The sequence below is a fragment of the Tenrec ecaudatus genome, chromosome 17, assembly GCF_050624435.1.
Source record: "Tenrec ecaudatus isolate mTenEca1 chromosome 17, mTenEca1.hap1, whole genome shotgun sequence".
Taxonomy (NCBI): Eukaryota; Metazoa; Chordata; class Mammalia; order Afrosoricida; family Tenrecidae; genus Tenrec; species Tenrec ecaudatus.
This window is the reverse complement of record NC_134546.1, coordinates 63,435,973-63,460,123: the sequence shown is the minus strand read 5'-3', so window position 1 is coordinate 63,460,123 and position 24,151 is coordinate 63,435,973. Positions and strand designations below refer to the sequence as shown.

General features: G+C 55.1%; 1 protein-coding gene across 1 annotated transcript in view; it reads left to right on the top strand.

Annotated features, from left to right (window-relative positions):
• Positions 1 to 668: 668 nt before the first annotated feature.
• The window catches only part of SMAD6 (SMAD family member 6), a 76,998-nt gene continuing 53,515 nt past the window's right edge, over positions 669 to 24,151 (top strand). Inside the window, exons 1-3 of the mRNA XM_075535509.1 lie at positions 669 to 2,515; positions 10,390 to 10,446; positions 12,824 to 12,901. Of these exons, the coding sequence (XP_075391624.1) occupies positions 1,702 to 2,515; positions 10,390 to 10,446; positions 12,824 to 12,901 (949 nt within the window). The 5' untranslated portion in view covers positions 669 to 1,701. The remainder of the gene's footprint in view (positions 2,516 to 10,389; positions 10,447 to 12,823; positions 12,902 to 24,151) is intronic.

The following is a 24,151-nucleotide window of genomic DNA, read 5'->3' as shown; positions in this document are numbered from 1 at the left end:
AGAGAAAGCACGGCCTTTACACCCCTCCCTTTCTACACAGCAGAGACTGCGGGGACGGGGGAGCACCTGGTCCCTAGGGCCCTGGCCATTGAGCCGAGCCACCCCGCCCTCTCCAACTCTCGCTCCTGGAAGCCTGGAACCCCCAGGCGCAAGGCGTCCCGCGGGCCGCGTTTGGCCCAGTTGAGCGGCCCCCGACTTTGCGCTGGGGGTGTGGAGTCCTCGTGCGGTCACGGAAGATCCCGCTGCCCTGGCAGCTCGGCCGCCCCCTGCTCCCCGAGCCAGGAAAGCACACACGCACACCCACTTTTATTAGCCTTCCGTGGGAGAGGGGTTTGCATCCACTCTGATAAACTGGTTGTGTATTCGTTTAAGTTTGTGCACAAGCCAGAAGGAGGCAAAGCGCTCTTTGTGCACCCGAGGATCAGTGTGTCTGAGGGGTCCCCGCGCGCCCGTCCGTAACTGTGTGTGTGTGTGTGTGTGTGTGTACACGCGCACTCGCATGTGAGCCAGCATCCGTGCCCCGGGCGCAACACGAGCCCGAGAGCGGGCTGCAGGCGCTGTCAGGCCCGGGGCGGTGGTGCTGCGGAGGGGTGGGGGGGCAGGGGGCGGGGGCCAGGGCTCGGCCGCCCCGCCCCAGGAGCCGGCCCCTCCGAGCCTCCGGCCCAGCAATGGGACGTGTTCTCCTTTAAGAGTTAAGAAACTTGAAACCTTGTTTGCGCAACAATCAGCGCCGCGGAGCCGCCAAAGTGTCTAGACTGGCATATGATGGGAGGCAGCCAATGACTCCGCGGCGCTCCTCCGGGGGCCCTCAGTGTGCGTTTGAGGAGAACAAAAAAGCGAGCGAGCGAGCCGAGCGGGGGAGCCGAGCGAGGGAGCCGATCCGAGAGAGAGCGCGAGCCGCCGGGCGCTGCCTCGCCAGACCTCGCCGGGACCGCGGGGCCGCCGGGAGGCACTTTTGGTGGCGGGGGGTGGGGGCGACCTCGGCAGCCGCGGGCTGCAGCCTCGGCCTCCGCGGATTGCATTTTAAATGAAGGATTCCCAGCAGCCCTTCGGGATTTCTGCAGCTCCACTCATGCGTTGACACCGCTTTCAGGAGAAACTCGCTCCAAGTGCATCCAGCGTCCGCGACCCGAGCCGGAGTTGGGCGTCCGCGCGTGCAGATCCAGGCAGTTGGGCTTGCTTTTTCCTCCTCCCTCTCGCAGGGGGCGAGAAGGGAGCTGGGGGGTCTCCGCGAGCCTGCCCCTCGGACCCTGCAGGACCAGCCCATGTAGTTCAGCGCTTGGGTGTTGGAGGCAGGGCTTCCCCCCAACCTTCGGCGCGAGCGCTTTGTGCTCCCGGACCCGCCGCGCAACTTTGGAAGGCTTGCCGGCCCATGCGGGCTCTCCCTGGCGGCGCGGCGCCCGCAGCCCCGCTAACGCTCGAGGGCTGGAGGTGCTGAGCAGCCCGGCCGCCGGGGTCCATGTAGCCGCTGGCCCGGCGCGGACTGTGACTTGGCGAGCGCGCGTGCCCGGCCGCCCCTCCTCGGCGAACTCCCTCATGTTGCAGCCCCGCGGCGCCCCCTCGACGACAAGCTGTGCGCGGTCTGCACGGCGCCCGGCGGCGGAGCTTCATGTGGGGCTGCAGCCGGCGCCCTGCTGAGGGATCGGACCCCCGGTAACCGGAGACCGCCTCCCTCCCACCCCCGGCGCCCAAGGATATCGTATGTTCAGGTCCAAACGCTCGGGGCTGGTGCGGCGACTTTGGCGAAGTCGTGTGGTCCCTGACCGGGAGGAAGGCGGCGGCGGCGGCGGCGGCGGCGACGAGGATGGGGGCTTGGGCAGCCGAGCCGAGCCGGCCGCGCGGGCACGCGAAGGCGGAGGCTGCGGCCGCCCCGAAGTCCGCCCGGTAGCCCCACGGCGGCCCCGGGACGCGGTGGGACAGCGAGGCGCCCAGGGTGCGGGGAGGCGCCGGCGCGCCGGGGGCCTCCCGAGGCCCATGTCGGAGCCCGGGGCCAGCGCCGGGGGCTCCCTGATGGACGTGGCGGAGCCGGGAGGCCCCGGCTGGCTGCCCGAGAGCGACTGCGAGACGGTGACCTGCTGTCTCTTCTCCGAGCGCGACGCCGCCGGCGCGCCCCGGGAGGCCGCCGACCCCCTGGCCGGGAGTGCCCCCGCGCCGACGGGCGGCGGGCGGAGCCGCGAAGCCCGCTCCCGGCTGCTGCTGCTGGAGCAGGAGCTTAAGACGGTCACGTACTCGCTGCTGAAGCGGCTCAAGGAGCGCTCGCTGGACACGTTGCTGGAGGCGGTGGAGTCGCGCGGCGGCGTGCCGGGCGGCTGCGTGCTGGTGCCGCGCGCCGACCTCCGCCTGGGCGGCCAGCCCGCGCCGCCCCAGCTGCTGCTCGGCCGCCTCTTCCGCTGGCCCGATCTGCAGCACGCCGTGGAGCTGAAGCCCCTGTGCGGCTGCCACAGCTTCGCCGCCGCCGCCGACAGCCCCGCCGTGTGCTGCAACCCCTACCACTTTAGCCGGCTCTGCGGGCCAGGTGAGCGCGCCCGGCCGGGCCCCCGGGGGGCCCCCCTTCCCCAGCCCCACTCTATAGCCATTGCTCTGCCCTTAACGTCCTCGCAGGAGGGCCGAGCTGCAGATGTGCGCCCTGTACCCCTGAGGTGTGGGAGGCTCGGGTGGAGGTGTGTCCATGCCCTGTCTTCACCCCTGCCTGGGGAGTTAGGAACAAGAGAGGGGAGTGGGCGTCTGAGCCCCAATATCAAATGGCAGCTTCATCCTAAAGCTGGGTTTGCAAACTTAAAAGAGGGTCAGCCTTGGCGTTTTATCTGTGCAGCTTCAGAGACCGAGGAGGGGAGATAGATTCCTGAGAGTTCCCAGCTAGCTGCCAGTCCAGGACCAAGTGGGAGTTCCCCCAGGAGAAGCTAAAGTCATGGGTACCACTGGTGCCCATGCATTTGCCCCCTCCCCCAGTGTACCCAGACCTCTAGCTTCACCGTATCCAAGTAGATGTAAGTAGTGAAGTGGACACAGCATGGAGTCGAAAGTGCTTGTAAATTGCCCACTAGGTCCTGTGTGTTCCTGGGAACAAAGCTTTTGTAGGACCCTCTTGCCCTGTTTGCATCCAGCATCCGTTGAGTGTCAAATGCCCCCTTCTCCATCATCATCATTCTCAAGTTCTGTTTCCAACTCATTTGCAGAATTGAGAATCCCTCCCCTCCCCAGGGTCCTGAGAACGGGAGCAGGCCAGGGAGCAGTCCAGATCCGTTAGTACCTCTGAAAACTGTTCCTTGCATTCTTTGTTGTCCTCCTGGGATTTCCTATACACACCCCACCCCCAGCCTTCCTTACCTGGGCAGGCCCTGGGTGCTGGAACAGAGCACGGGGGAGGTCCCTGGCAGGCCAAGAAGCTTGCAATAAATTCCAACTCTTCAGACCTCAATAGGCACTGCAAGAACTCACATTTTAGCTTCTAGCATCTTGGGGGATGGTGGTATAAGTGAACTTTGGGGCAGCACTTGTGGGTTCTTTGTGCAGCGGGATCGGGTAGGGAGGATTGTTAGAGTTACAGACTGTTGGGCCTGGGAAGACTCCTAATTTTTGGTCTGGTCACTGGAGAGAGCTAGCATCCATCCTGGAAGCACCTGGAGAGTCCTGCCACAGGTCTCCCCACTTACAGGGGGGAGGTGGGGGATCAGCATGGGATCATGGACTTATCCCGTTGTGCACGCACTGTGTGTGTGTGTAGGTGGTGGCTGGAGGGGGTGGTATACTTGGTGGTTACTGAAGAGAGGGCACCTAATGGGGCAGGGGTGTGGAGGCGGCCATGATATTCCTCCCCCTGCATGGCCACTCCAGAACTGGCTTATGGGCTTTGAACCTTGGGCCTCATGCTGTTTCCCCTGGAAATGGCTTCCTCCCCCTCAGCTCCTCCTTAACTCTGGGCAAGAAACCTCCCTGGTCATCTATCTCTCTTGTTGCTGGTGATTTTTTAAAGTGGGACATGGGGCTGGGGGTATCCCCTCTGCGCTTTTTTTCCCCCCTAATGTAAAATTTTATTTGAAAGTGTATTTTTTAAAAACCATTTTTTGGTCCCCTCTGGGTTTTTTGAAGGCTCTGGCAGGTATTTGATCGCTGGCCACTTCCATCCGCCAGCAAAGGTTTGTTGAGCACTTACTCTGTGCGGAGCACTGTGCCGTATGGGGCAGAAAGTAGAAACATGAGCAGGCGTGTTGCCCTCAGGAAACATAATCTCATAGGGAAGGTGGGGTGGAGATGGGGGCAGAGAAGGAGAAGTGATCAAGGCCAGGTCAGTGGGTCCAAACTACAAGGAGCACTCTAGGGTTCACATCCAGGAGAGGGGGCCTCTGGAGCCTGCCCTTGGAGGATGGGGAGGAAGAGGAGAGAGAAAGGCCCAGCTGAGAGTCAAAGTGCCAGGCAAGCTTAGGGGGGTGGGCTGCTGGTGGAGGGGTGAAGAAGTTGGCAGCCACAGGCACACCATCTCTGGAGGTCTGTCGGGGTGGCTTCAGTTTGGTGGACTTGGAGAAGTAGAGGCTGAGGGAGCCAGGACAGGATGGAGTGTCATGGTTAACCGAAGACATGGTAGTCTTGGCTTCCACCAGCTGTAACCAACAGCCTGACCTTGGGACAAGTCACCCTACTGGTCAATGGGAGTAGCTCCCCTTCAAGCCTGGAGACTTGACTAGCCCCTTCCCCCAGAAGGAGGTGCTGTTGTAGGTCTTGCAGCGCCCTGCCTCTTTACTAGCCCATGGGCCTCCAGGCAGGCTACTGGGGCATCTGGGAGCACTAATGGTCTGGGAGGAGTTTCCAGTAGGCGCCAGCTTGATCCTCTTGCTTCATCCCCTACTTGATGGTTTGGGCCTCGGGGACTGAGAACTGGGGGAGCCCTTCACTGCCCACCCCGCCCCCGCTGCCTGGCCGCCAGCCTGGCTCCCGTGGCTGGGCGGGTGCATAGCTGGAGCTCAGCGGTGCGCGTCCTGATAAGGAGACTGTGCACAGCGCTGGGATCTGGGGGAAGAGGGCTGGGGCGCGGAGATGGGCAGACACACTCATCCACAGAGCAGGCACACAGCTAGTATGTGGGAGACCCCCACTGGGCCCCACTTAACCCCTACCATCTCCCCAGGGGCACCCTAGAGACAGACGTCCCGTCCCTTCCTTGGGCGCTGTGGACTTCTGCTGCTGGGAGAGCCAGGCGGGCTCCATCCATCTTCTCACATTGGGCCAGGTTTCCCCTGGGCCTTGTGTCCTATCTGAAAGGCCAAGTCTCCCATACAGGGATCCAGGGGGATACAGGCCTTCCTCCATGCCCTGCCCTCTCTTGCCAGGTTTGCTGTAGAAACTAGGGTCTGGTGCAGAGCACCCCCTCTTAGGCCAGGCTCTGTCCTGAGCACTGCCCCATATGTAGCCTCTGACCACCTCATCCCTGTGGAAGTCCGGCTCTTGCTCTGCCTTCCTGCTGTGTGCCTTTCAGGTCCCAGGAAAAGGCAGTTCCCTGAGCTCTGTGGGTGCCTATGTGGACGGAAATGTGGAGAAATACTTTAATCACAGTTCTAACCTGTGTTTATAGAGCTCCTTTCTCCAGAAAGTATCCATTAACTTCGGAATAAATCTACTGCTCTTTGCTTTACCACTCTTTTTTTTTTCTGTAATTATATTCAGTAAATTACTATTATCCAAATTGCACCAGGGAAAGAGAGACAGAGGGAGCGAGAGAGAGAACTTCTAACTGATTGGAGGAGGCCGCCTAGGAAAACACAGGGTTCCCAGGCCGGGACTATAGGAATTAGAATGGGCTAGAAAGTTTCCCTTTTATTTGGCCTGGCTTTATCCCTTTGAAATGAGATCAATTTCAAGTTGGGCTTCCAAGCCCCACGCCCCGCCCTGCCCAGCTCTGGGGCGGCCCCTCCGCCTGCCTGTCCTGCTCCTCCGCGCTCCTCCTCAGAGGTGAGGAAGGGGTGATAATGTGCAGTTTGCCTCTTGCTGGCGCCAGCCGGCTGCGCTGTTTATCTGGCTGCCAGGGGAATCTGGGCAATTAAGCTCAGTCCTCTTAAAGCGCCAGGGGCTCCTTTTTCAAGGCTCCCACCCAGGGGCTTGGGGTTGGGCCTGGGCCTGGGCCTGGGCCTGGGCTGGTGGAGGGGCTCCTGGCTGGGGAAGCCCCTCCCCATGTTTGGTCGCAGCTTGGGAGAACCAGAACTGGCAGGAAGGATTGTGGTGTGGATCTGTAACTAAAAGCAAGCTGGGCTACAGAGATGGAGGTGAAGAGAAACGTCTCAAATGGAAACTTCCAGGCAGTGGGAGAGGCTGTGAACTCTTTTCTGGCTCTCGAAGTACAGTCTTGATCCCAAAAGGCTAAGGTACTCCCTGGGGGCTCACCAGAGGCCCGTCTGGACTGAGCTGAGCGCCAGCTAGCCTTCTGGTATACTCGGCCCCTGGCTGACTGCTGCTGCTTCGGAAGGAAGTTAGTTGGAGGTGAATTGGGAAGTTGATGCCTGAGGGGGTCAGAGTTCCAGTCTCCCTGTCTCTGTCTGTCTGCCTGTCGTCTCTCGTGCTCATTTCGTAAGAGTCCTCTGGGCATTTATGTACCTCTTAAAAGTTTATCGCAGATAAGTTATTTGAAATTCAACACAACTTTTGCAAGGATTGGGAAACTGTCGTCCAACTCGGGACCTGTGGGCCACTCGATTTTTCTTCTGTTTTTTTGTTTTCTCTCTGAGGGTCCCAGAGGGCTGGTTGTGTGGGACGGGATGAAGGGGGGCGCTTTAGGGGTCCTGGGTATGCATGGCAGCATTACTCATAATAATAGCTAAAAAGAAGGAACAGACCAAGTTTCATACAATGGAATATTATTCAGCCATAAAAAGGAACAAGTGTGTATGCACAATAGATATAGAACCTTGAGAGCATTACCAAAAAAACAAAACAAGCAAACTTGCTACCATTGAGTTGATGCCAACTCGCAGTGACCGTGAAGGCCCAGGGCAGAGCTGCCCCGTGGGTTTCTGAGACTGTACTCTACAGGAGGGGAAAGCCCCTTCTTTCTCTGGAGGCGGGTTCTCAACCATCCCAGTGCCGTGACCCGTTAACACAGTTCCTCATGTGGGGATCCCCTGACCATAAGATTATTTTTGTTGCTACTTCTTCACTGTAATTTTGCTACTGTTACAAATAGGGCGACTCCTGTGAAAGGGTCATTCGACCCCCAAAGTGGTCGCGACCACAGGTTGAGAACCGCTGATTTTGCAGTTGGCCACCTAACATGTAACCTACTCCACTACCACGGTGTGTTTGCTGGTAATCAAGGCCCCTTCTGCCTGCTTGGTCTTCTACTTGCCTAGAATGAGTTTGTTGATTAGCTCCCAGCCTCTACAGTTATAAACAGTTTTGGGGAGAAAGTGGGGGGAACTGGGGGAGTCCCTGACTAGAGTTTTGTTGTTCCTCACTAACCAGCCTGTTAGACATTCCGGGTTTCTTACCTTGTCTTTGTGTCTCACTCACATTAGGCCCCCCCCCCCCCTTCCAGGCTAGCTATGCCTGTGAGTGGTGGGTATCCAGGTGGCTCTAGCCAATGGGGCTCTAATGAGCCCCACGTCCAGCCCTCCATCATTGCGCCCCATGTAAGCAGCCTCAGGAGAGATGTTGGGGTTGATTTCAGTGGCTTGACTTGTGGCTGTCATACTGCCAGCAGTGCCAGGTTTCGTGTTTGGGGACAGACGCCCAGAGCTCCCTACCACATGTGACTTGGGCCTCAACCAATCAGATTTTTGCAAAACTCACCTGGTACAAGCGGCTAAGTGTGGGGCTGCTCACCCCACAAGGTTGGTGGTTAGGACCCGTCTAGCTGCCCCACGGCAGACAGTAGTGTAGTGATGGTAGTCTGGGGAGCCGGGGGGTGGGGGGCGGCGTGGGGGACTGGTGGTGGTGTCCTGTAAGAGGAAAACAACCTCATGGCACTCAATCCTACCCCAACAACCCAGCCCTGCTCTGGGGCTTACAGGCTTTCTGATATGGGGAGAAGCCGGGGCCCTGGGTTCGGGTTCTGATTGCAAACAGCTCCTCTCCAGGCTCCCCCTCTGTACAGTGGCATCCTCCCCTCCCTCATCCCGCTTGTGTTTGAGAAAGGTGGTCCTTACTTAGCTCTGGCCTCTAGTCCCCTCTGTGGCCTGCAGGCTAGTGACTCCTCCAAAGGCAGGCAGCTCCCTTCCTGGGCTCTTGTTTGGGGTCCCCCTGTGGTCACGCCTGTGGCCCCTGGGGCTCTATGCAGTGGCCTTTGCCCAGCACTTCCTGTGTGTGCCATGTGCTGGACCCGGTGGGGATGCGGGAAGGAGTGTGAGGTGCAGGGCGGGGCTCCTGATTCTGTCATTGGGCTAGATTGCTGAGTGAGTCTGGGCTCAAGTCTCAGTTCTACTAGGATTGGCAGTGGGTGGGCTCTGGGCAAGTCAGTCTTCTCCTTTGTGAGATGGGGCTAGTAATGACCACCTTAGATCGTTACTTATTTTTGAGGACGTTTCCAGTAAAAGTAGCTGTCTGATGATCGCGATTAACCATTTGGTGTCTGCGATCTAAATGAATAAGAGACAAAAAATCGCAGTGAGTGCGGCCGGGTGGTGGAGCGGCTGTGCATTGGGCTGCTCAGGTGGGCACCACCCGCTGCTCCTGGGAGGAAGGCGGGGCTTTCTGCTCCCAGGAAGAGCCCCAGTCTCAGAAACTCAGGGGGTTCATCCACCTGGCCCTCGGGGGTTGCTGTGCGTTGGCTTTCTTTGTTTTTTTTTGATGGAGGGCCAGGTATGGGAGGAGTTTTGCAAATGATTGCTTCCCCGCCAGTGGCTGCTTTGGTTTACTGTGCCTTTCCTGACTCCCTGTCCCCGAAGCTCCCTCGAAGCTCCCTCGTTTCAAAGCCTCAGAGCCTTCACTTTGGGAAGCCTTTGGATGGCATCATGAGGTGAAGAGGTGAAGCCTCATCAGGTGTATGGAGCAAAACAAAAACTCCAACTAATAGCGCCCTCTTACGATGGTGAAAACACTCATTACCTCTTGTGTCATTACTGATGCCACCTAATAATAGTTATTACCGCCCTGTTACCCCTGTGAGTCTGTGTCAGCTCCAGATTTGATGGCGGTGTTTAGTTTCATTTAGGGAAAATGAAGGGTCATTTCATTCATGCAAATTGTTACTTAGTTTGGCAAATTGTTACTTCCTGCAAAGTGAGAAGCTAAGGAATTCTTCAGAAGGCAAAGTATATGTTTCTGAGGAGCGCAGGATTTCAGGCAAATGAAAGACAGCCCAAAGAAAAACCTCATAGATGGTAGATCCACAGCTGGAAGGTGGGGCCGGAGAGACCCCTGTGGGGTGTTTGGATCCTGGTGGGTTTCCTGGGTCTCTCCTGGGGAGCACAATCGTTGCAATGCAGCGCATTTGGGAAAGTGGGTGAGCCTCTCGGACTCTGCCCTCAGCTCTGACCAAAATCCTCAATCAAGTTAGACTCTAGCACAGGGCAGGATTGCTCTACAGGTTGCCGAGGCTGTGAATCTTGGCCGAAGCAACAGCTGCAACTTTCACCCAGGGGGTGGCTTAACCCACCGCACCACTCTTCCTCCGTCTCACTGGGATGGTCGGATTTAGCAAATCACAAACGCAGGCTTCCCAGTAGATGTGAATTTCAGATAGACAAAGCAGAACTTCCCCTTTGAGTATAACTTGGTCCCAAATACTGTCAGATGCATATACTTAAAAAGTAATATATATATTTAAGGTAAGATATCAAATGACTGCTGTTTTGTGAAATCCAAACTTACTGGGAACTCTGGCTCGGACTTACCCTGTACACGAGTATCTCATGTTATGATAAAATAAGTAAATAAAAGCAACCAGTTGCCATCCAGCCAGCACCAACATGGCCCCATACCGCGATCTGCTGGGGGTTCGGTGGCTGGTTTGGGGAGGTAGTCACCAGGCCTTTCTTCTTAGGTACCTCTCACCCTGTAGTTAGCACTGAACTTGTGAACTGCTTGTACCACTCAGGACCTCCTGTGATAGCTACTATTTATAGAGATGCTTTTCCGCAAGTGCCAACAACTCCCATTGAGCGCTTGGCACACGTTCTCCCCGCTGGCCCTGCCAGCAAGCCCGGGAGGTTGGTATGATTATTATCCCCTCAGAGAGGTGCAGTAGCTTACCTGAGGTCACACAGCCAAGGGGGTGTAGGGATGGGACCCAGGTCTTCAGCTTTAACTGTTGGTCAGCGCTGTTCCAGTGAATCCAGACAGTTGGGGTGGTGGGAGAACAGGAGGTATTTGAGGGAAACAGTAGTTAAAAAACAGAGAGGGCATTCAGGGGTGAAACAGGGTATGAACTCTCTCCATTGTAGTGACATGCTGTCTCCTGTCTTCCAGAATCACCACCCCCACCCTACTCTCGGCTGTCTCCTTGTGACGAGTACAAGCCACTGGGTAAGTGTGTCTTCAGGGGCTCTTCAGTTGGGCTCCAGCCTCAGCTGGAGGGTAAGCTGGACACGGGCTGGCTGAGTGGTGGTCTTTGATGTGGGGTGACATGTTCGAGTCCACCAGCAGGTGGGCCAGAGCAGACCATGCTCTGAAGTGGGCTGTTGACACGTCGAAATCCTGCCGCTCGGTGCTGACGTCCCCGTGATCTGGAGGCCTGGTCCCTCCAGAGATGGATGGGCTGAAGCCTCTCACTGGAGTTGGGTTGGGATTTGTCTCTCCTTTCTGCTCCCTCCCTCCCCCAGCCCTGGGTGGTTCTTCTTCCAAAGGCATTCATCAGTGGATGACAAATAGGTCGGGCATGAAGTCTTTGTCGAGGAGACCTGTGTACGTTCTGCCCCCTTTTATCAGCCGACATTCACCTGGGCAGAAACAATTAGAATGTAATGTATGGGGACGTCAGGCCTGGGGCATGGAGGTGGTGGTTTCATTTTAGATCACTCCCATTTAGTTCAAAACCACTAGCCCCTCCGCGGGAGAAAGATGGGTGTCTATTCCCAGGAGCAGTTAAGTCTCAGGCATTCACGGGGGCAGTTCTCCCTGTTCTGTAGGGTCGCCATGAGTCGCCCTGAGATGGCAGTGAGCTGAGTCTTGTAACACAGCCACACACACGTATTTCCGCATCATGTCTGACTCCTGGGCATCACAGCGGCAGAGCACAGCAGAACAGCTTGCCAACCCCTGAGAGAGCGGACTGATGGGGGTGGGACTCAAACCTGGGCCCCAGCCCTCAGACTGGGAGTCCCTCCTGTCCCTCCTTGGGGTTTAAGCAGCAGTAGGAACCCCAGATTGGGCTGCTGTGGGCCTGGGGTGAGTTGGGGGGAGGGCGCAGTGCCTGTCATTTTGGCTCCTCCCAAGACCCTCACTCTGGTTATGGGTGTGAGCTCCTGGGGAGTTCACCGGGAAATTGCCTTTGGCCCTTTGGTGGTGCGGCTTTAGAAGTGGCTGTGAGGCCCAGGCAGCAGAACTGCTAAGAAGGCCCTGCTTGAGCATCAGTGTGATTCTTCTTGCTTTTTTAAAGAAAGACTTTCCACGTGTTCGTGGTTCCCTCAGCATGTTTCACCACTAGATAGATAGCTTCTCCATGCCCCGATTAATTGTGGGAGTCGTTTTCTTTTTCTGCATTGTTGCTTTTTCCATAAACAAAAAGCCATTTCATGCCTGAGCTTCTGTGATCACAGGAGACCTGAAACAAATTCCAAACACCCAAACAGCATCTGGCAAGTGGGAAACCAAAAAAGAAAGAGAGCCCAAATTGGTTAATGTTTCATCTTTCCGCTCCTTGAGCCATGTGGTCAGAGCAAAAATTCCAGCAGGGTCGAATGGAATCCTAGCTTGCCGGGGCCCAGGCTGGTAACAGCTTTTTTCCCCTCCGAGAGTTCTGGCTCCGAGCGGCTCTGGCTCTGTTGGGCCGGGTAGGACCATTGAGATGAACCTCACCAGGGCCCTGTCGGGTAAAAAGTGACAGTGAAAAATGTTGCAGGCTTCACGGGACACACTCCAGCCTCCTGGACAGGCCTCTTCCTTCACGGGGGCTGCACCCAGTTTGGGTGCAGAGGCCAAGGCCCAGGCCCAGGAAAAGTTTTCCAAGTGTACCCGCCCCGCCAGGCATTGACTCGTCGAGCTAGCAGCTTAGTCCTCGAGTAAACGAAGCCTCCGTGCAAAAGAATTCCCCTTCCCCTTGTCAGTGCATGGCCGACAGGAGCCCCACGCACGCCATGTGGAGTACTTAAAACGACTTAAAAACAGAAACAAACCAGTCCAGGCTTTGAAACTTGCTCTGTGAGCAGGTTCGGGTGTCAGGGTGGGGAGGGTGGTGGTGGTGGTGGTGGTGGTGAACATAAAGTAAATCCGGGAGCCCTTAATTAGAGGGGTGTAAACGGGACAGAGTAAGGATGGCTGGTAACGTGTTAAAACAAAGTTTCCCCAGCTTCAGCGGGAGGAAGGAAGGAAGGAAGCAAGCAAGCAAGCAAGAAGGAACAACTTCAAGAATTTTAATGGTTGTAATTAAGTACAGCAACTATGAATTGTTTAGGGGCTTAATTTAACCTTACCCAAGGAGGCTCCAAGTTGCTACTTGCTCAGTCCCCTGGACTTGGGTTGATTCTGTGGTCACAGCCATTGGAACTGTCAGGGACTGGGGCCCCAGCCACCAGGGAGTCAGCGTGTTCCAGAAGCGCTCCCCGTGCCTGGTCTGGGGTGATCACGGCATGGTATGGGAGGACCCCACCCTTTGCAGGCAGGCACACGCACTCACATGGGTGACGGAGAAGAAAGGACGGGAGTGTCCTGAAGCCAACTGAGCTCCTTGTCTTTGCCCCCGCAGATCTCTCCGATTCCACACTGTCATACACTGAAACGGAGCCCGCCAGCACCCTCATCACCGCTCCCGGCGAATTGTCAGGTTGGCCTTTCCTCGCCTCATGTGTTGCGGGGGAACTTTATAGATGGGGACAGGTGGGGGCTGCGGCTGATGGGCTTTTCCAGGGGGATTGACCCGTTCCTTTCCGTTTCTCTTCCCATCCTGTGGTGGGAAGGCCGCCAACACTTTCATCACCGGTGTTCTAGAGCAAGTCATTTTTGGAAACATCTCTCAACCCGTGTTTCAACCAGTTTGTTTCCACCTCATCCCTCCGGACACATGCCCCACCGGCCGGCTCTCTTGAGCCGGGGGTCCTCTCCCCGCAGCAGAAAATGGATCCTTACGCTACTGTGTTCATGGGCTTCAGGGGGAGAGCCTGTATGCAGGCTCAGGGTCAGGAGAAGAGTGGGCGCAATGGACTTGTGGAGTGGTCTGCACAGGGAGGTGCTTGCCCTGGGCCCGTGGTTGTCTGTGTTGCCCCAGTCTGTGTCTCTGACTGAGTGGATGCTGGAACAGGACGCAGAGAGAACCCCTCTCCTGCAATTCAGAGTTGGGCATAGGGAACCCCGCTCTCCTTTGGAAACGAGAGGCTTCCTGGGGAACCGGAGGCTTGTGAGGTCTGTGGGGGCGTTTGGGGCACGGTGAGCAGTCTGCACTGAGAATGGGTGGGGGTCGGGTGGGTGGCTCACAATGGGCCTGAGCCCCTGAGCCATGCAGGCACCAGTCTGTCTTTACTGAAGGTGGCCTCTGTTGAACCGCAGATGCGTTGCGTTTCCCTCCCTCTGTCTCCGAAGCAGTGACACCAGGAATCACGGTTGTGTCTGCGTGTTTTGCTACGGGCCCCTGCACGGGTGATCTCAGAACATGCCCAGGCTGAGAGGTTCAGAGAGGTCAAGTAACTTGTCGCAGGCACACGATAGTAGAGTTGGCTCCACCACAAAGATGGGAAACCGAGGCGGGAGTGCAGCCATGCCTTGCCCTGGGTCACATGGTGGGCTCTTGGCACAGCCGGTAGAACTGGGCTCAGGTCTTTGGGATTCTACTCCCACCTGCCTTACTAGGTGATGTGCGGTGGCACTGGTGGTCCGGACTCATGGGTACTTGTTCTGCATCTCCGTTTGCCCCCTGAATATGGAGGTGCCCCAGTTACCCCAGAGGGGCCCCGGACGGAGCAGAGCCCTATCTGGTCTCTAGCAGAGCGCCCCCTGGAGTCTGGGATGTCTCCAGAGACCCTGGGGCCATTAGGTGATACCACCTTTGGGACCCAGTGGACCTGTGTGGAGGGCTTCACGTCAGTGTCCTGGAGCAGAGTCCCTGGGACCAGGCAAGAAGGCCGCCCCACCCTGGACTGTGGGTGAGGACCGTGTGGCTCTCTCACATGGAAAGCTGGCACACAGTAGCCTTGGAGTTGAAGGATTTGGGGGCGGATTTGGGTTTACTAGGTGAGGAGATAAGAAGGGGTATGGGTGGGCTTTGGCCTGAACATTCCCTCTGGAGGTCATCCGGACTCCTTTGCCTCCCCTCCCACTGGGGCCACTTGAGCTTTGTGAGCTGTGGGCCTCTGAGGCCATGGGGATCAGAGCTGAGCCCTTGAGCTGCTGCCCCACTGGCAGGCAGCCGGCGGGGAAGAAGGCCTCGGACCATGGGGAGCGCATACAGGGTTGGGAGGAGGGTAATTGGAAGGTGTCACCAGGAAGGGGAGGGGCAGAGGTGGCAGAGTGTGGTGACAACAGGCGGCATTCACTGGCCCTGTCTGCATGCTGGGCACAAAGCTCACCGCTGTCCATTTTCTATCTCGTTGGTTCCTCACTGCACTGGCGAGGCTGGTGTGATTCTTCCACGTAACAGCTGAGCCCAGGCCCGGAGCTAAGCCAACGCTAACCCAAGCGCCCAGACTTTAAGTGGAAGGCCAGCCACGTGAACCTGGTCTGTGGGACTCTCCAGCTTCCGTGCGGTGAGGGTCCCATTCAGTGGTCCCTAGAAGGGTCTTCCCCAAGCGAGATGGTAGTGGAGGGTGGGGATGAGCTGGAGGCAGCCCTCCCTGTTTTCTGTATCATGACTGGACAAGGGAGGGGGAAGATGGTTGAACTCCCCTTGTCTAAGCCACCACTGGGCAAACTGAGTAGGTCACCCTGAGACCATACTAGCCGGCTGCCCAGCCCCTCTCAGTGTCCTTTGGGATGGTGTCCTGCTCATGCATGGTGCCTGTAGCCTCAGGACGGAGCCCGCCCTTGTTTGTCTCACACAATGACAATCCCAGCGCCCAGCCTGGAGCAGTCTATTTTTATCCAGCTCCAAGGTCTCTGTTTTGCTTTCCGGTCTTGTTGAAGCCACTTTGGGGAATGGTGGGGATTTTGAGGCTCAGTCATAGGCCTGGGCAGGGAAGGATGTGTTGATGGGAAGGATGAGGGGACGTCAGGAGAGGAGACTGGTTTCACCTCTGGTCTGATGTCTGCATCGGTGCCACTTTTAATACTGGCTCACCAATAAATAGATGGGTCAAGTGACTTTACCAGGGTCACTTAGTGGGTGACTTCCGACAAATTTGCAAAGCCTGTATGGACTTGATGGCAGAGAGTTTGTTTGGTCATCAGGGAAGTTTGGAGTAAAATTGAAAAACTCTAGGTCTCATCAGGAGTCCTGGTGGTGGCATGGCTAAGCTCTTGGTTGCTAACCTAAAGGTTGATGGTTCAGACCCACTTAGTGACCCTGCGCGTAAAAGCCCAGGAGATCTACTTCTGCATGATCCCTGCCTAAGGGACCCTTGGGGTGGTCCTCTGCCCTACAGGGTCACGCCGAGTGGAAATTCACCTCCATGGCATCTAACACCATAGGTCTCTCCAGATGTTCTTTAGAACCAGACCCCCTGATGCCTACTTCTAAAGCAGAGCCATGGGCGCTGCCCTGACTGCAGACCCTCCCCTCCTGTCATCCTTCTTGGCAGCCTCTCTACCCTCTCCCCCTTGCCAGGGCTTCACACCAGTTCAGCTAGGCTCAGTCATGGCCAAGGAAGGGACATCGGACCAGACTTGAATTTTTAAAATGTGGGTACACTAGGATAATAAGTAGAATGGGAAAAATTACAGGTCGCTGTCTTGGTAGAAACGTACTCTCTCAAGGCATTGCACGCACTGCATAGCAACCCAGTCTCTTCCTCTGCTCAAAGATGAGAGCGGGCCCGGTGACTTTAAACTTTTTCTGCTTTCTGCATTTTCGTCAGTAACCCAGGCTCCTGCCTCAGGCTTGTGAAGGGGGTCCCTGCACCTCTCTGACTGTCCCCTTCTAGTGCTCTGGCCCGTCCTTGTTTTATATTCCAGTTATGGATCCTGTCCACCCAAATTAGAGAAATTCAGACCTCTTCTGGTTTCAATTAGTCGTCCATGGCTAAACCACGTTGAACGGGAGCCCTGATGGTATAGTGGTTACTCATTGGCCTGCTAACTGCAAGGTCAGAAGTTCGGGACCACCCTCCTCTCCGTGGGAGAAAGACAGGGCTTTCCACTCCTGTACAGAGTTACAGTCTCGGAAGCACACAGGGGCATTCTTCCCCTGTCCTGTATGGTTGCTATGAGTGGTTCTGGAAACCGTTTCAAAGCCCTGCCCGTTTTCTTGACTTCAGTTTCATTCGGGAAGGAAAGCAATAAAATGAGTTCATTGTGGGCAAGACTTAGCACCAGCTCAAGAGACAGTGCATAGGGGACTCCATTGAAATAGGGATGGGACTGCTCGGGGAACGCTTCAGGGTAAAGGTGATTCTGAGTTGGGTTTTATAGGGTGGCTGCGAGTTCACCAGGACCCAACCGGGTACAGACGGCCTGTCAGATAGCAGGGACAGCTTGAGCAGAAGTAGGAATGCTTGCAGCCCCACATTGTGTTTCAAGAATTTGGTCATGACTCGAATGTGGTGGGGCTAGATGAATCTAGGGAGGTTCACCTGAATCCCCTAGGAATGGCCTGGAGTAGGGCATTGTGGGCATGGGGCCAGAGGAATCCTGGGATAGCCTTGGTTGTCAGGGCCCCCCTATTTCATCTGCATTTAGCACAGGACCTTACCCAGACCTGGGGCTCAATGTGGAATGAAGTAAAGGATTTTTGCCTGGAACAAAGGGAAGCCCAGAGAACCAGAAGGATCGCAAAAGAAGACATAGTGGCTACATGCACACTTAGGAACCACAGCTCTGTGCCACACACTAAGTGCTAGACACGCTCATTCTTCAGCTCCTCCTAAGAACGCTACGACAGAGCCGCTTTCACTAGGCAAATTAGAGGAAGAGGGAGCTGAGGTTCAGAGAGGGTAAGTAACTTGTCTAAGGTCACCCAGCTAGAAAATGGTGGGACCGGGATTAGATTCCACGTCGGTGGGTTCCTCTATGTGTGTGAGTGAGTGAATGTGTGTGTGTGTGGATGGGGGTGCGGGCGGGGGCCGGCTCTGCCCCTTGGATGATTCAGGCTCAGATATGTTCTATGTTTTTCTTGAGACCTCTCTCCGTCAATCTTGAGTATCTGAGAGCCAGACAGACAACTGTCGTTCAGGCCCTGGAGCAGCTCCCCACACAGGATGGTTGCAGGATGAGGAAAACAGAGTTCAAGGCTCAGTGAGGTGGTGGGTGGTGGGCCCTGGGGGGGTGGTTGAGTGTCTGGTGTTGAGTTGTACTGGCGGTGGCTGGCCCTGCCCCTCAGCACACCTCAGCGGCCTGCACCTCTTGGGGAGCCGACAGGTTTTCTGAGGAGACCTGAGAGTCCAGAAAATGCCCTGGTCGCATCCAGCCTAATCACAACCATCTGTCTGCCGACGGAGGCCCGCCCTCCCCAGCCCAGGGACTCTAGCGCCGGGGCACGCTTTCCCAGGGTGGCTAGTAATCGGGAGCCTCGCTCGAACGTTTCCTTGTCAGGGTAGAGCCGCTGTTGCCAAGAGCTACTTCTTTGATGCAGAAAATATATCCTGAAGGTACTTTGTCAGATGTTTTTATATTAAACATTTGCCCTCCATGGCCCCTGGCTGCCAAGGGAAGCTGAGACGCATCGCTTTTCCAGTTGCCCCTGTGGAAAGAATTCCTGATATTCAGGGGCCCCCTCCCTGCTCCCAGTCAGGGCCTTGGCACACCCAGCACAGAGGGTAAGGCCTGGGTGCTGGCACCTCTGCAAAGCAGGGGCTGTCTTGGCCTGCGGAAGGGACACTGCCCTCCCCCGGTGGTAGGAGGTGTGGGGCTTGGAAACACAGAGGTCCCATGTCTAGAGCAGACATCAAAGCCACCGGCCCAGACTGCAAGGTGAAGCATTGCTGAGACTCACTGGAGGCTGAAAGGAGAAGGCGGAGTGTAGACACAGGGGTCTGGAAGCTGTTTCCATTGCCCCAAGGAGTCTGGGGTGCCAGCTTGGCTTTGGGTCTCATGTCTCAGGGGAGAAGGCCGTGAGGGTGCTCCCTCACACAGTCTGAGATTGGGAGGGGTGGGCTGGGGGTCTTCTGGGGAGCAGCTAAGGGTAAGGTGTTTTGCTAGGCAGGTCTGCTTAACCCCTTCCCTGCAGTCTTTATTTCTTCCCGTTTTTGGATGCTCCCCCCGCCACACACACACGCACGCACGCACACATATAGAGTTTCCAAAATGTGGGCTTGGCAGTTCCTTGCTAGACACCATGTATGGCACGTGTATAGTTTGCAACACGGTGACTGGCACACACATGTAATCTTCGTGCGGGCTAGGGGCATGCACTGGTGGTTTATTCTAAGCCTGAGGAGCAGAATGCTGGGAGGGGCTGAAGCATCTCTGGGAGCAAGTCTGGACCACTCAGTGAATTGGCACTAAACCCGCAGTAGTTCTGAGGTCTGTCTCTAGTGGGCCAGAGCTTGGGCATCCTGGAAGTACTTTTGGCAGATAGATGGACTGATAGTGGCCTTAAGAGTCTAGGTTTGTGTGAACCAAGAAGGTAGAGTTTTTTTGTCTTTCTGTGAACTTTTAATGGCTCTGTAGACCCGACGCTGGTCTGATAGGCGGCATAGAGAGGCACACACACCCTAAAGTGTCCAGCTTTCACAACTTAACAGAGAACCAGACCTCAGTACCCCTGCCCCTGCCCGCCCTGCCCCCACTCTCCCTGCCCCATGCCATCTTGTAGCCACTGCTTCCTCTGCCAGGCCGACCACCTCTGCTCTGACTTCCACATCTTAAGTAGCGTCCCTGATCCTGAACCTGACGTCCGTGGGCTCTGAGGCCTGGCTTCTTTCGACTGCATGTGCGTGAGCTTCATTCACCTCTGTTGTGGGGCGTGATGGTCGATCACTCATCCTCTGTTGACCGGAGTGCCCATCCCACTGTGTGCATACGCCGCGATTCGACTGGTGCTCGCAGGTGCCTGCCTCCTGCTCTGTTACAGCCACAGATAGGCGCGCCAGTCACTGCCAGTTTGCTTTGTTTGTTTGGCCTTGAAATTTTTACTGTGATCAAGTACATATATCTCTCCCCAATAAAATGATTTTTTTAATAGTACATATATCTCAAAGTTGGTGCTTAACCATGTTTAAGTTATATTAATTCCATTACATGAATCACTTTCCATTTCCAAAAGTTTCACATCACTTCAAACAGAAACCGTGGTCGCCCTTCAGCAATAAAACTCCCACTGTCCCATTTCCTCCTTCTACCTGCCCCTGGTAGCCACCAGCCGACCTTTTCCTTTTAGGCTTTTGCCTGTTCTAAATGTTCCGTCAAAGTGCTCTGTCCGCTTACGTCTTCAGGGCTCATCCCGTGCTGGACTCCGTCTTCCCTCTGTGGTTGGACAAGACTCCGTCTTCTGCACCTACCCCACTTTGCATAGTGCTCCCGCACCTGGCAGAACATCTCTTGGGTCGAGTGCACCTTTGCACAGTGTGCCTGCGATCACTGCGTGCTCCTTCCGATTCGGGGCTTCTCGTTAGGGCATTACAACACAAGGGGTGCAATTGCAGGGTTTTCCCAGCGTGCTTCCAAAGGCTCGTGGGACTTTTCCCACTGTAAGTGTGGAAGCCCCTCTACATTCTGCCTGGGCCCAGCTGGGTTGGCTACTGCCGGACTGTTGACCAAAGCCCTAGCATTCTAGTCAGAAGGATTTTGAGGGGAATTTGGGTTTGTTCCACCCATTTTACACATGAGACCCAACAGGGGCAGTTCCCAGTTCCACAGCAGCCTGGTGGCAGAGCTTGACCTCGGTCTGGCTCTCCTGCCTCTGTGTTCAGGGCCCACTGGCCCACATGGTGCCCACACACCACCAAATTGGGCCCTGTAGCCCTGCCCGCCAACACCCCCCCACCCTCCTCACCCCCACCCTGGCAGGGTTGTTAGCTGCATAGCCTCTTCTAAGGCCCTGGGCAATGTACTCTGGGAAAAACAAAAATCGGAGAAAAGAGTGAAAGGAAACTAAACATTGGAAAAGTGTGTTTCCAATAAACGGGGCCTTTCACCGGTAGCCAAAACATTACATTCCTGTACCCTGGGAGCAGTGGCCAGGTTTGCCCCTTGGGCCGTAAATCTTGTGGGGAGTTGGCCCCCAGGACACACAGGCAGTGTCCTCCAGGGCTTTGGATGCCCTGGCTTTGGGGGTAACACCATCTTATTTTCAGTGAGCTGGTGGAACGGGGTGCGGCCTCTTGGGCCAGCCTGCAGCCGGGGTCCCCTGTCGTGGAAGTTACCGTAAGAGATTTTTCTCTTCTTGCCCATCCCAACCCCTCCCCCCTTTGGGTGCTTTGATGGGTTTGAGGTGTTTATAGGCTTGATTCACGACCGAGTTACCAGGGTTTTCCACGGAAATAACTTATTAAGGGGGCTGTGCACACAGCGACATTGAAGTCTGGAGGGCGGCGTGCATCAAAGCCCGCACCACGGCCAGCCCAGTCAGCACTGCCCTCGGCCAGTTGCTCAGGACGTCGGGCAGGAGGGACAGTGAGGAGGTGGGACCAGGCTGGAGGAAAAACATTTGGCCTTAAGAAAACACTCCCCAGACACACTCAAATTCAGGTCTGCGAGAGGGAACAAGGGCAACACTAGCGCCGGAGACACTGGGCCAGCCCTCCCTCCGTCAGACCTTGCCTACATATGAGGACACATGTGGGTGCCTGGCTGGCGCATGACGACGGGGCCGGACCCCAGGCTGTCCTGCCCACACCTTTCCTAGGCCGGCTACTCCGTGGAGGCAAGGGCCGAAGCGTTGGGTTGGGCTGTCTGCCGCGGCCCTGCCAGAGGCGGTGGGGCTGGACCACGGAGGAAAAGTTTGGTGTAGAGGGGCTTGCTCATCACCTGCTTCCTGCTAACCTAGCGATGTATTTTCATTTAAAAAAAATTTCATTTGTAAAAAGATTAATCATTTTATTGGGAGCTCTTACAGATATCATGACACCCCATTGTTCAAGCACCTCAAGCAGTACAATTACTATCACACTCAGTGTTAATAATATTCTCTTCAGCTCCCCTTAATCCCTTCCCTCCCCCATCCGACCCCCCAGGAACCCTTATTACTATTTTTCCTATAATAGTTTTTTTGGCCGTATCTTATACAATCCAGTATAGCCATTCCCATACAATTCTGTCAGATCCCATTGAGTGGGGTTAAACGTCGTCAGGCTAGTCCTTAGTCCCTCATCCTCCCCGTACCCCCTCTTCCCATGCCTTCAGGGAGCCATTACTCCTGTTACTATTTCTGAAGGGTTGTCTTAGCTTTCTTGTATGGAATGACCTTAAATATACGAGTGTCCATAGGCAAATCTAACATGGTTAGTGAGGTGAAACAAATAAAAACCATGACAGTAAGGGGAGGACATATTTAAGAACTTAGAGGGCAGTGTGTGATTCATCAGTGGCACACCACACCCTGGATTTACCATCCCTTCCCTGCAGCCCTTCTGCGAGGGGTTATCTAAGGTGGGCTGTGGGTCTCCACCACGTCCACACCCCTCCACATTGATTTGGTTGCTTGTTACTGAACTTCTGATACCTCTCCCTGCGAACACCTCACTCCCACACAGGCCGATGTGCTTCTTCCATGTGGACTTCATTGCTTCCCTGCTAGATGACCGCTTGTTTTAACTGCAAGGCTTTAAGACCCCAGGTGCTATATCGTAATAGCCAGGCACCCTCAGCTTTCTTCACCACATTGTCCCTTTGATTTGCCCTTTAAGGACCATTAAAAACCTTTTCCTGGAAGCCAAAAGGGATTGCCTCTACTCATGGTGGCTCGTCTCTTTTCTGATTTCCATTCTGGAGTTCTTGGGTGATACCAATGGATAACAGTTTCAGCTATGAATCCCTAAATTGGAGATCTAAATTCAACCAGAGGCACCTCTGAAGAAAGGCCTGTCAGTCTACTTCCCCCCAAAAACCAGTCACTGGAAACCCTATAGAGCAGTGGTTCTCAACTTTCCTAATACTGCGACGCCTTCATACAGTTCCTCATGTTGTGGTGACCCCTAGCCATGAAATTATTTTCGCTGCTACTTCATCACTGTCATTTTGGTACTGTTATGAATCGGGTGACCCCTGTGAAAGGGTCGTCCAACCTCCAAAGGGGTCATGACCCACAGGTTGAGAACCGCTGCTCTAGAGCATGATTCTCCTCCCAACACACTTCGGGCTGTCATGTGTCGGGATTGAAGACACCTCATTTTCCGTCAATGTATTTATCCCTGGCGGTGGATTAAAGGAGCCCTGCTGGCACAGTGGTTACGGCATGCAGCTGTTACCCAGAAGGACGGTGGTTCAAACCCCCCAGTCCCTCTGAGGGAGAAAGATGGGGCAGTTGCTTCTGAGAGATTCGCTAGCCATGGATGCCCTATGGAGGGGTTCCAGCCTGTCCTTTGGGGTTGTTAGGAGTCTGAACTGACTGGGTGGCCAGAGCAAGAGGTTTCGTTTTGTTTTGAGCCGAGGGCTGACTGCATTTTCATCCCGACCCCAACCAGACGGAAGCTTTCAGGGGAGGGACGGGGGGTGTGGCCAGGGAGCAGGTGATCTTGACTCCTGGCATCTCTCACCTTGGTTTGGAGTCATTGTCGGCCCAGTTCTGGCGCTTTCACAGTGTAACGCGCGTGGTCGTAGCAGCAATACACGGACGACCACCCGAGGAGAAACACCCATGACGGACACTGCCCTCAGAATTTCCTGTTGCTTGCTCTCATTTATTCCCCAGAGGTAGCTGCTGCGCTTACTTATCCCCATTTTACAGGTGGGAAGACTTACGTCGAAGAAGGGAGGCGTTGAGCGAGTGAATTCCAGAGCTGGAGGTTGAGCCCACGGCCTGGCCAAGGCTGCAGAGCCTGTCCCGGCATAAGTCTCCCTCTCTCCCCGTGGGAATCACCCCACACGCACGAGTTCGCCAGCACGGTGGGGAAACCAGACAAGCCCTCGTGTGGCTGCATAGAGTTTAGTGTTGTTTTTGTTTGTTTGGAATTATTAAGCTGCATTATTAAGCATACCGTAAACTTTTTTGAAAGTTTATAGCTCTGTATTTGTAAAAACTTAATCAGGCATGTATGCACTATCAAAAAACCAAGGTAAAGAACCTTTCCACCTCGCTAGCGAGGTTCTTGGGTAGCCCCTTGGTAGGCAACCAGGACTCTTACCCCTATCTGATTGGCAACCACATTCACCTGATCTCGGTTCTTATAGTTTTAGTTTGGCATTTTCCAGAATGTGCTATTAAAAGGGATCCCCTAGTAACGATCCCTTTTATCTCTAACTGCGCCTAACACTTTGGTCTTCACTCCTGTGGTTGGTATATGCCACGGTAGCCAGCCCCTTTCCTAACCAAGGGTATCCCATTGTGCACATGCACCATGAGTTGCTATGCGTTCACCAGTTGGTGGGCATTTGGGTTTTCAGTTTTGAGGGGTCTCTGGACATTTGTATTCTGGTTTTTGCGTGTGATGTGTGGGCGTAAACATCCACATCCCTTGGGTAAGTACCTAGGAGTAGGAATAGGATTGTTGGGCAGGCAGCTAAGGATGTAGTCAACTCATAAGACATTGCGAAGGGCTCAAGTAGAATGAAAATGTTTTGAAAAGGTTGACGGCAACACATATGTGCAAGTGGATGGATGTATGGATTGCGATAAGAGCTGTAAGAGCCCTCAATAAAATGATTAAAAATTAAAAAATAAAGAAATGCAGAATCTTAATAAAATGCATATTCTAACAGAGAGAGAGAAGAAAAAATTACAAACTTTTCCAACATGGCGGCACCACTTGGCAATCTTCCTAGCAACAGATGAGGGTTTTTCCGGAGCCAGGTGACACACATCCTTGCTAGCACTTGACATCTGTTTATTTTCTTC